A 12,717-nucleotide genomic window follows, 5' to 3' on the forward strand; every position below is an offset into this window, starting at 1 on the left:
ATTGTTAATTTCCTTGCAACAATATTTAAAATTTAAAACTTTCAGTTCTTCAGATAACTAGGATGCACTTCCAGTGGGACTGGTTGTGCTTGGGTGCCCTGATAATCAGCTCAGTGACTGCAGAAATTGAAAACGAAGAAACTCTGGATGCAGATGTTGAAGTGGAGGATTTTGACAAGCAGTCTCAAGAAGCTGATGTTGACAGAGATAAATCCTCCCTAGAGGTAAGATTACAGAAGTCGTTAGTTAAAGCTTGTTTGATTATAAGACACGTAGTTATGACTACTAGAGAAAATTGTGGACAAATGCATTTAAAAAAGAGCAAGTTAACATGCAATTGACAGCTAAGTGGGTGTCAAACCCACCAGTCTGAGTTTCGCAGTTGCTGAAGGACAAGCTTAATAATGATTCTGCTGTGCCAAAGTGTAAAATCAGATCTCCTGCCTAAAATCAGATCTCCTGCCTGTGGTGGATAGTCATGAAGAAGGTTTTGCTAGTCTGTGCTTCAGTCTAGATACAGAACCTTTTGTTCTAAGTCCTAACATGTCATTTCTAGAGCAGAAATCATCTTGGTCTTACTGAGATTTTGACTTCAGACCAGTTTCTTGATTTCATCACTCACAGCTGTCTTTTGACACTGTCTTTATTCGCAGAAAATCCTTCTGCATTTGTTATGCTGTACTTCATAATAGATGTGGACAATATTGATAAATTATTTTTTCAACTTTTTCTTTTTACTGTGTAGCCCAACTGTAATGTGTCAAGTAGGTAGGAAAACAGAAGAATGGAAAACATGTATAGAAAGAAATAGGGAGGAAGCAGAGAATTGGTGCAAGCTCAGTAAATTTTCTGTGGTTTTGTTACACATAAGATGTGTAACAGTACTTTAGTTATGAGCTTTGAACACAGGAAGCAATTTTTAAAATTCACAGATGTGAAATTGCTCACTGTTAGAGGGATGTGCCCAAACTGTAGAAATGAGAGGAGCGGGGGCGGCAGGGAAAGATGTTTTATGCTGCTAGATGTTTCTAATGAACAAAATCTGGTGGTCTGTCTGGGTGGACTACTTCTGGAGGTATGATAGAGTATTTAAAATGAAAAATTGCAATTTATGTTAGAGCATGTATCTGTACATGTCTTTTAGGTTGTGTACCAGACTCCGAAGCCAACTGGAGAAGTGTATTTTACAGAAACCTTTGATGGAGTACTGGCTGGGTAAGTTTATGCCTTAAAATTACAAACTTTTACTTTCAGCAGTTTAACTTATAGTCACAGGACTTATTTTGTATTCATTTTTCTGCTAGTATCTTTATAAAAATTAATTTTTGCAGGGGTTAGAATTGGGAAGGCTGGTAATGCTTGCTCCAAATACATCATAATGTTAAGCCGGACAGTTAACATTTCAGGTATGTTGCTATTTTTTGTGTTTTAAGGAAGCTTTTAATAAACTCTGGGTTTGTGGACATTAAGAAAAATGATATAATTTAAAGGTTTAGCCAGTTGAGTTTAACTAGCTGCAAGGTGAAGTGCATAGCCATTACACTGCAGTAGCAAACTCTTTCTTCCTCTTCACATGCACTCAGGCATGTGTAAGAAGGCAGCACCTTCAGAATTATAGATAAAACCTCTATTGGGGAAGACTTTTTTTAGCAGATTTTTTTTAATTAATTTATTGTATTGCTTCCCATACTTAATAAGAATTAGGTATTTAAGAGACTACTGAAGTGTTCCTAGGTAGCTTGACCTTACTGCACTGAAATTTTAGAAAAACCTTCAGGTTTATCTCAACAATTCTTAAGCCAGAAACTTTTGTCGTGTCTGTATCTTACAAGTTTTCTTCCAACAGTATGGCAGTGTAAGGTGTAACTGCTACTGGGTGACTTGTTGCTCAGTGAAAAGCTGTGTATTGAGAGCTATAGTCAGTTGCCACCAATGCACTGTCAAGAAGGTGAATACAATATATTGCTATTTCTGGAATAGACTTACTCCTTTTAGTTGGAAAACAACTTGGCTTTCAGTCCTCTTTCTAACTCGGATGCAAACGGTGTAGAATATCAAGGAAAAACAAATTAGTACCATGTAAATGTGGTCTGTATGATCACTGACTTTTCTTTGTTGAATCAAGCCAGGTTAGCATACTTGTTACTGGCTCAAGTTAAATAAGCGTACACCTGTTACCTGATCAGAAAGTAACTCCCGAAACACACAAAGCATGTTTAGAGAGGAGACATTGCTTTATTCTGTGTAGGGTGCAAGGTGGAAGATTTCCACAAATTGAGCACACCTGTTGAGGTTTTTGAGTCCATACTTACACGCTACAGTTAAAGCACCACACCTATCTAATACATATGTTCTGCCCAACTATTGCGTATTCATTATGTTGAGCAAGCATGAGGTGTTGTTCTCTTGAGCAATCATCCTAGAGTCTTCTACACCTGTGCGGGGGTCTCTTGTGGTCTTATCTGGGGAAGAATAGCCCTACTCCTTTTGTCCTTTTATGGTCATGCGTCATCTGAGGACACCAGGGTCTTTGTTTCTCTTTGCCAACCCCTCCTTTCTCAATGCGGAAGGAGGATGTATGTCCTTAATTAGCAAGTCTGTGACTCTGAAATATCGGTTATCTGGTGCCTTGACTATTATCCAAACACTCCTTAAGCATCCTCTATTGTAAGCAGAATGTTTAACTGGATAAGCTTTACCTTGAGTACACATAATCTAAACAGTCCTTGAATAGCAAGCATACCACACTTCTCATGTTTTAGTTTTTTTTCTTTAAGCTATCACCGCCTTCTTATTTGTTAATCAGTCTTTTGAAGGCTTGAGGAAACACATCCAGGTAGAATCTGTGAATGCAGTAGAAATCTCTATAGTAAGAGCTGGTGTGATGAGTTGTTAGAGTACTTTCTTGCTATAAGAAGAGCTTTTAAAGTGTGAAAGTCTCTGGTTTTTCATGACAAATCAGGTCTTGTTATTGGTTGTGGTTTTTTTCCTGTACACTTTGATGCTGTTGAACAGAAGGGCTATCTCTTGATTTGTGAAGAATCATGAAAAAAGGTGTTTTCATATGTTACTAAAAGTTGATGGAACAAAAACTAACTCCTGTGAAGAGCCAGACAGAGAGGTGAAAGGAGATGCCATATGATACATTGATTATGGTAGAACTTAACACTGCCTATTTTTTACTTCTTGTGAGAAGACTGAGATCCAACTACTGTAGGAGTGAGGTTATACCATCATAAGACATGTGTGTCTGTTGAGGATGCACTATTTAAACTGTAAACAAAATAACATGGTAGCAGGCACCAGCAACTTTTGTAAGATTGAATCTTACTCCCTTTTTCCAATTGTTTCTAAACTGTTCTCTTCTGTAGAGTTACAGGGAACTTCAGGCCACTGAACATTAGTCTGTCATTACTCATGTTATGTTCTTTCATATTTTCTTATTTTTATTACATGTTTAGACCAAATGTAGAAGGAAAATAAGTTAACAAGCTCCTGTCTTCAGTGTATTGCTTGTCTTAATCATATTTAACTTGTAAATGTTAAGAAGTGCAATACAAAAGCAGTACTAAAGATGACAGGAAAAATGATTAAATAAAAGGTGATAATGGTTGTTAAAAAAAACCCAAACAACTGAAAACTTTGATTAACAAATGCGAAAACTTAACTGGGATACTTGAATGATACCATTCATCCCAATTTCTAGCTTGATGAGATCTGTTCAAAGATCAGTTTGTCTTCCTACTAAATCTAATGTTCAAAGCTTTAGCTACAGTGCTTGGGGTTTTTTTTGGTCTAGCTGTGCATAATTTACGTAAGAATAACAAGTATGGAACTAAGATGTATGAGAAAGTAAGCAGCATGTTGCCTTTCTTCCCAAAAATTGGGGAAAACAATACATATAAATTGGCTAGGTAAATCACCAGAATAGAGTAGCTGTTTTGAGAATGGGCCTTGAAAATCTTCTGCATGACTTGTAGAGGTGTTTTATTTCCTCATTGGTTTTTCTCCTGGTAGACCAAGGATCTTGTTTGCCATTTATACTGTGAAGCTTTTCCAGCATCTCTGTTAACAGTGAACAAATCTCGCTGAAATTCAAGTAGAAAAGATAAAGTATTCATTCCTGAAATACTCTGTGCAGAGGATCATTCAGAATGAATGAAAATAGTTCTTTACAGAATTAATCATGAGAATGTAGTATTGTAATTGATACAATGGAGAGTTCAGCAACACTGTTGGCTTAAGATATTCCTGTGCATGGCTCAGGATAGAGCCACTGTATGACCAGATGAGGGTGGACTGCCCTTTTTTCTCCCTTTTTTTTTTTTCCTCCCATACTCCAAATGAACACTTTGTGTATAGGGTATGTGCATATCTTTTTGGTAACCTCAGTTTGATAAGCCGAGTTTGCCTTGTTCATAGTGTCAAGGAGACCAGGAGCTTGTTTGCCCTGTTGGGATCCCCTGTGTGCAATACGTTTGGAATCTGTTCAGTGCATAATTGCATTTGTTGTTTGGACACTTGCACTTCTTCCCTTCATCCTCTGCTATGCATGTATACCGTTACTGTCAGATAGTGTTAAGGTTTCTTTGGGTGATTTTTTTCCTTTCCTTTCCTTACCATATCAAAGCTTTTACACTTGAACCTTGCTCTTTTCCGTGTATCTTTGATGTTAGATGTGTATATAATATTCTAACATTCTGCCAAACTCAGTTTGTATATAAAACAAGTTTATTCAGAATATTTGAATTACTTTAGAGTTACAGTTGTATATTCATCTACATTCTGAGGAAGTATTTTGAAATGCTTTATTAGACTAACCTATTTTAATTTTTCTTTTCATGTTCTTTGAACTACACAATGTTCCATGATGGTGTCAAAATTATTATCACAGGTTCACAGCCTAGAAGTGAAAGCTGTTTTTTCTGTGCTTGTTAAGTAATACAGCTTTGCATAGATAGTTCAATGACTAGTACACTTTTTGGTTTAGGTGGGTGTTGTCTAAAACCAAGAAAGAAGACACGGATGATAACATTGCTAAATATGATGGTAAGCAGTTTTAATGTTTACTTCCACTATATAATTTCTGATGTTCTGTTGCTCTTTGAGAAATAACTACCCTTTACACTGAACTTACCTTTGAAAACCTAGATGACATAGGTCAAAAATGTTAGTTTGTATAATGACTGTAATCCTGAAAACGAGATGTGAAATGTTGCTAGTTGGGTTACTTAGCATTAAGATAATTTTTTTTGTCTTCCCAACTATCTATTGCAATGAATGATACTAGAATACCCTCTGGCATCTGAATATTCAGTATTGATTGTTTATGAATAGTGCTTCTTAAGAACTACCCTCTCTGAAATCATGTCAGATACCACTTCAATTCAGTTGTTAAACTTGTTTCTAAAAGTGGCATGTTCCATGTTGCTGCATCTGTCCTACTGATTCATGGGTTGGTCTCCCAGTCTAGTCTCTGAAACAAAAAAGTTAAACTGAATGATGTTTTTCTTTAAAATACTTTTTCAGATTGTCTGTGTTTGAATGTAGGGTTCTCCAGTGGTTCTTCTACAGTTTATTCTTATGGTAGTCTAAAAAAAATTTGGGAAATAATAATGAAAAAGTTATTTTGATGGTTTTTATCATTGGGGTTTGCACTTGACTTATAAATTCCTAGGCTAGAATTGCCTGCTTGAATGTAATTTTAAACTGTTTGACAGATCTGTGGCAATAATTTTGCAACCTGAATTTATTTCATTCAAGAGAAAGTGGGGAGAACAGAAGAAGTTTCTGCTGCAAAAGAAAAGTATTTGCTACTGCTCTTGTGTCAAATGAAATCAGTTAATGTTAATGGAAAGTGGTAAGCAAACATAACTTGTAGGGCTTCGGTGTGCAAAACAGTACAGAACAGATGTTTTTAGGTTTAGCAGTTACCAGAAATAACTGGTAAAAATAAAGACATTGCAGATGAGAGATCCATACAGATGAGATGCTTCTAAGAACTGACCCTGATTGCTTGGCCTCGTATTAGATAGAAATTGTCTCATGTCAAAACAGTTGTATTTGCTTAAAGTCACCCAGACAATTCAACATTAACAAAGCCTGGTGAAAGACCTTTTTTAACTATTTTCCAATTTAATTTTTTTTTTTTTGGTCTTGTTTTGCCTGGCATTATTGCTTGGTCTTGGTTTCCAGGAATGAACACTACTGAAGAGAAGGGAATTTTCCTCCCTCCTGTTTAGCAGACTAGAAGAAACTAGGGATTTGTTGTTGACGTGCGTATCTGCCCTTCCTTAATGACCTTTCACAAATCGCACTTCAGTTGAATAAAAGTAAATAGCTGTTTTGTTCGGATTTCATGGTTTATGAATCTTCTCTAAAACACATGCTGAAGAACTCACTACATTTTCTTCTTTTTGTTCATGTTGACACAGGCTTTTTTCAGGATTACAGTGAATTGTAAAAGCAGGCTTTCTTTTGTGCTGTATTCATTTCTGGAAAAAAAAAAATCAGTGATTCTTGTGCTGCTGATCTCTGAGAAAATATAACTGCCCTTTTAGAAATCTTGTTCTTTGGATATTGCCCACATGTGTAATCAACTGTATTTTTTCCAAATGTGGAGAATTTATATTTGTATAATCTTTTCTTTTTAAAGCTGTAGGCTTGTTTGTTTGTCTTTAAGGTCAAATCTGATAATTCTTGGAAAGACTTGGGGGGGGGGGGGGAGCTTCATCTCTCGTGATTAGATTTGACCTGGAAGATTCTAATTCTATATAAGCAGGAGGGGAAGAACCATGCAGGTATCTGGCTTATACAGTGCCTTGTGACTGATGTTTTTTATGTGACGATGGTAGGAATAAATCTAAAATCTGGAGAACTATTTTATGTTCCTCTAGGCATCGTGGGATACCACAGTCTAAAGATAAGATCTACAATATTAAAGTTTTCTTGTAGATTTCTGTAAATTTGAGAAGAGCGAGGAATAATGTACACTTTACATGTATCATCTTTAAAATACTGAAAGCTAACATTATCTTAATTGACTGGAACTAATACCTTTTTGGTGAAATGGGACAGTGGGCTTATGTGTAGAGTTATGCATACCCAAAGTGTAGGCATCTCTTTAATTATCTGCCAATTTCTTAAGGCTGAAATAGATTTTTACCAAAAAACCTCATTAAATATGAACCAGAGCTTTGAAACAGTCTCTATACTAGCAATGCAAGCATTAGGCTTGAATAAAATTACATATCTAAAATGTATTGATTCTTTCATACAATATTGCAATTAAACAGAAATCCAGTGGATATTCACACATGCTACAAGTTTGTGCAATAAACTTAATTAAATTTTGTGATGTAAAAACATTTTATGTTTAAACGTGTACGTTTTTTCTATTCAATTTCACTGTTTTATGGTAGATTATGGTAAGGATGTGGTTATTTCGTACTTTGGACTCCATGGCTGGCTTTCTTTTTTTAGTTGGACAATTCTGTTTTACACACAAAACTGAGAGTTTGATAATTTTCTTTCTTTTGGCTATAACAGTTACGAAACTAGGATTTTTACTGCTGTAGAAACAGCTACTTGGGGAAAGAAAACAGAAAAAGTTTGTCACTTTTGTTACAACTGCTTGTGCTCTCTTTCCCTAAGCTTTCTTTCTTCCTTGCTGTCTGAGCCAGAACATTGGGTTAGATGGATCTTTGGCATGACACGGTTCTTATTTTATCATCTTAACTGTGGAGCTAGAATTCTAGCGGTTTGTAATTCTTGAAAAGTGCTGGTTAAAACACTCGTGTCACTGATTTGATAGAAAGATGTGAGAGCAAATTTGTGTGTCGTGACTGGTTTTTTTGTATTTAAATGCTGTAGAGCAGTTTGGGGAAGTGTAAGCTAGACTTAAGTAATGTTTTGTATCCACAGTAGAATTACCAGTAATGAATTGTATGATTATTGTTTAACTTCTTTGACATCAGGTGTCAAGATTTCTTCCCTACTTTGGCAACTAGTCTTTATCTAAAGTTAACTCTTTGCTTTCAACAACGCTATGATTTCTTTACTTCAGTCTGCACTTTTTTTTCAAAGACTCTGTGTGTGTGTGTGTGTTTTAGGAAGATGGGAAGTAGAAGAGCTGAAAGAAAACACAGTGCCTGGAGACAGAGGATTAGTGTTAAAATCGGTGGCAAAGCATCATGCAATATCAGCTATGCTAACAAAAGCATTTATTTTTGATAATAAACCTTTGATTGTTCAGTAAGTAATCCCTCAGATTTTTTACTTAATATTTATTATTATTAAAATCTTTAAGTCAAAGTAATGTGAATCCCTGTAGAAAAATACTGACTTCCGTGTAGCATTGCCTTATCGTATCCAGAGCTATCAGAACCGTAGTGTGAATGATTTAATAATCAAGTAAGATTGTAGTACAAGTGTTAAGAAGTGATATTTAAACTCTTTTGACATATTTTTGGACAGAAATCTAATATTTTACAAGATTGCTGAAAAAGCTAATTAATTTTCAGTCTTGTTCTATAAAGGTCTAACTCATATGTAGTTTCAGTACAGTGTTTTTCCACTTACAGAATACTGCTGTGTAGCTCCATAAAAGCAACTTGAATCTCGAACATGTTATAGCAATATTAATGATGATGAGCACCATGGCAATATGACTACTTTCTTCTGATACTTAGATTTGCTTTGTTGTACTTACAGACATAGCCAGATGACTCCTCTGGCTAAATTCAGTGTGTCATACTGGCAGTTTCAAAGATGGCACAAATTTTCTAGAACACCTGCCCATTTCCACTTCGCTTTGATGTTTGCATGTTGGTTGATACCACCTTGAAATTTTCCTTACTGGTGATACCAACTGTAGCAATTGCTACCGCGGTGGTTTTTGACTGACATAGCTGCTGTATTAGCTTGTGTGGCAATTAAAACCTTTTGGTCATGTAGAAATGTTTTGACAGTAGTGACTAATGCACAGTCTTAATGTATTCGTAATTAGAACTGCAAAGTTAATTTGTATTCGTCTGATACTGGAATTTTTTTTTTAACTTGCTCTTTGCGCAGATATGAAGTGAATTTTCAAGAAGGCATTGACTGTGGTGGTGCATATATTAAACTTCTCTCCAGTAGTGATGACTTGAATCTGGTATGTAGCATTACTTAACATTTGCTATTAGTTGTTCATTTGAGGAATGCATAATTGTTCTTGTGAAATGTCAATAAGTTAATTCCTAATGCATCCTAAATTCTTAAAAGCTTCCCAAATGTTTAAGCAGAAGACTGGGCAAGATGATAATATACATATCATTTATTATGTATACACAAAACCTTTGGAGTTGTGCATTCTTTTACTGGTGGAATATTTGATAATGTTATTTTTGTTATAATTTCCATTTATTTTAATGAAACTTATAGGTAGTGTAAAACTTAAGCTATTAAGATCTCTATTCACACAAGAAATCTCAAAATGTGAATTTCAGAAGGCTAGAATGAAGAGTTTGCTGTGAGTAGCATACTCCTCTTAGTTCTGCACTTATGTCTTATGTCCAGGATAAAGGACTTTTGTGTCTGTTTAGTCTGACTTTCTGCAATAATAGAAGCCATAGAATCTCAGCTTGTAACTTGTGAAACAGTTTTTTTACTGCATGGCATACAACATGGCATCTTAGAGCCATGACTTGGATTTAGAAACTGAAGGTGATGGAGAATCTCTGTTCCCAGGAAAAGGTCTGAATGACCAGGTGTGAAAAATTAGTAAGTGCCTTAGTATGTTGGACCATTTTGTAGATTGTTTCTCAGTATATTGATGTGGACTTGCCTGCCATTTCCAAACTTGTCTGCAAAACTCTTTATTACTATGCCAACACAGTCAGGTATTTCTTGCTTAAAAAGCTGCCTGTTCTAGCCAAGTCTCAGTTCTGGCACATGCGAACTGGTTGTTTCCACTTTTAATATTTCTGCCACTACACTGGGATGTAGATATAAGCTGTCTAGCCTGTGTGGGGGGAATTTTTTGCAATTTTTTTTTTTTTTTTTTTTTTTTTTTTTTTTTTTTCATTCAGAACTAGCAGTGAATTGTGGCCTGGGAGCTTATGCAATGCAAATGTTGTGTTGACAGAGTAGGGATGGCTGATACATACAATGGTTGCTGCAGCTGCTTTGATGGGACCTGGTGCTTTTGGTACATAGCAGCAGTTACAGAATAGGATTAGTCATTTGGGCAGACTTGAAATAACCAGTGTGCATTCAACATGTTACATCATGAGCTATGAGGAACTTGTGTTGACTCAGCAGTACAAACATGAAGTGATAACAGTACTTCCAATCCTGAAGCAGGTTGCTGTGGCCACTTAAAAGCTGACTACCCTGAGTGCTACAGGTTTGTGGCTAATTGGTGGTTTTGAGCCAATATTCAGTAGCATAGTGACAGAAGTTTGCGAGGCAATCAGAATTACAACCTGTATAGATAGGCTATGGAAGTTTTTGGGTTTGAGATGCATCAGGCTATGCAATTTGCTCACGAAGATTTGGTAAGCTAGAAAGGCAAGTTGACGGGAAAAACAATAGGGAAAATAGTCTGGAAAAAACTTCTAACAGAAATGTGGGCAGAATTCATCATTTCCTCTCTGGGTAAGACTTCTCATCTGTGCTTTTATCCCTGAGATGTCTGTGCCTACTGCTGCTGCCTTGACCCATGAGGCCGTAACCTTGACTTTCAAGTACTGAGGAGAACAGCAGTGAAGTGTGATGCCATGTGCATGTGCAAAATGAAGAGGAGATTGCTCAGGACAGGCTCAAGACATTGCTTGACCTGACCTGCAAACCAGCAGTCAGGAGGAGCCACTTAGTGGGACTCTTCATGAGATATAAGGAATAATATGTACCTCTGCAGGAGTCTAGGAGATGGCAACATGCATAAGAAGTTGCTTACATTTGTAAGATGTATTAGTAAAAGCTTTAGTGCAACTGTCTAGTGCTCTTCCTTTTTCCTAAAATTTATATGCCAGTGTGTGTTTTATGCTCAAGTAACTTGAGTACTAATAGGTAAGTATTAAAAATGCTGACTGCAGGAAAGCAAGTAGAGGCATGACATATTTCATAATGGAAAAATGTGTAAATGATAGTAAAACTGAGAAGTTTTACATTTTAAAAGAAGGTGTGAGACCAAGATATTCAGCTCAATTACATATGGAACTGTAATTCTCCAATATCTGTCATCTTACTAGAAGGTAAACTGGAAGAGTGCAAACACAAAATTTGCCTGTTTGTGGCTTGGCTCACAATTAATCCTGTACTGGTTTTGGAGTTTCACTGGATGTGTGATGAGGTAACTTAAGAGTCAATGTTCTCTCTTTCTTGTTTGTTTTTTTTTTAACTTTAAAATTGGACATGTCTCAATGCTGTATATATGCTTATTGCTATTAGAATAGTCAGTTAATTATTGTTAATTCTTAGCAGTGACATTTTCCTAAGACTGACTGTTGTAAAAGGGACCAAACTTAAAATACATGCACTTCTGTAGCGCATAAAGTGAAAATGTTTTACTTTGTGTTCAAAAAATTTTAAAAATACAGACTCATTTCAAACAATACATTTATGTCAGAATATATCTTTCAAGAAGAATACTTCCAGGAATCAAGTGGTCTTCTTCCTTCAAGCAATTGCTTAAGAATATAAGGCAGCATGTTACTGTGTATTCCAAATACAAAAAAATCATATAAATAGTTGAAAAATACTGACATATCTAAACAGCTTACTGCAGCATACTGTGAAGGAGAATAACTATGTCTGATATTTTCAGGGTGGTTTGTTGTTGTTTAATGTGGAGCAAGATGACTGATAAAATACTGGATAATAATATCCTGATTTTTATCTTTATTGAAAAATAAAATTGATACGAAGAACAGTAACTAGTTCCCTTCCATCTTAGTGTAATGTTTGTAGAAGGTTGTTGATATTTGGGTGTTTTGATTTGTGATAGGCATTTCCACTTAACATAAGGGCAAGGTCTAAATAAATATATTCATCTTCCCTTGGAAGAGGCTGAAGTGATCTCTACGGTTAGGCCATTCCCTGAGAAGAGAGAGCACGCAGCAACTCAAGAGAAGTGTTCAATTCCTTTCATGATTTACCCTACTAGTTTTCACTTACCTTTCAGAAAAAGGTAACTATGCTGTATGCCACAGCATCAAGGAAAAGTATCCAAAATTACTTCATAAACTGTACAGTATAACGCATGCTCGGCTTTCTTGCTTCTACAGGAATACTTTTTTGACAAAACACCTTATACTATTATGTTTGGACCAGATAAATGTGGAGAAGATTACAAACTACATTTTATCTTCAGACATAAGAATCCTAAAACTGGAGAATATGATGAAAAACATGCAAAACGTCCTGATGTTGACCTAAAAAAATTCTATTTGGACAAGAAGACGCATCTATATACTCTTGGTATTGTTTCATTCTTATAAGTTTAAATTGGAAAGGAGAGATTAAAAATGTGTTTCTGTCCACTGAAGCTTTGTATTTGAGTCTGCTTTTTGTTTTTAATAGTCTGTTAATTCTGAGGGGTGGTTGCTTAATGATTTGGGCTTAAATGATTTAATGACTGGGCTTAGCTGCAGGACATAAAAGTGGCTTTGAAATGCTGCTGTTTAATATGCGATTGCAGGAAAAAAACGTATCAGCCCCAGCCAGCCTTTAGCA

The 12,717-nt window shown here is 35.8% G+C and overlaps 1 protein-coding gene across 2 annotated transcripts in view; it reads left to right on the top strand.

Moving 5' to 3' along the window:
• CLGN (calmegin) overlaps positions 1–12,717 on the top strand; it is a 26,870-nt gene continuing 14,153 nt past the window's right edge. For both annotated transcript variants that reach the window (XM_010583614.1, XM_010583615.1), the window contains exons 1-6: positions 1–224; positions 1,145–1,215; positions 4,991–5,049; positions 8,112–8,253; positions 9,073–9,154; positions 12,270–12,462. In XM_010583614.1, the coding sequence (XP_010581916.1) occupies positions 63–224; positions 1,145–1,215; positions 4,991–5,049; positions 8,112–8,253; positions 9,073–9,154; positions 12,270–12,462 (709 nt within the window). In that variant the 5' untranslated portion in view covers positions 1–62. The remainder of the gene's footprint in view (positions 225–1,144; positions 1,216–4,990; positions 5,050–8,111; positions 8,254–9,072; positions 9,155–12,269; positions 12,463–12,717) is intronic.

The sequence above is a fragment of the Haliaeetus leucocephalus genome, unplaced genomic scaffold (assembly GCF_000737465.1).
Source record: "Haliaeetus leucocephalus isolate CR32 unplaced genomic scaffold, Haliaeetus_leucocephalus-4.0 Scaffold924, whole genome shotgun sequence".
In the NCBI taxonomy this organism is placed as follows: Eukaryota; Metazoa; Chordata; class Aves; order Accipitriformes; family Accipitridae; genus Haliaeetus; species Haliaeetus leucocephalus.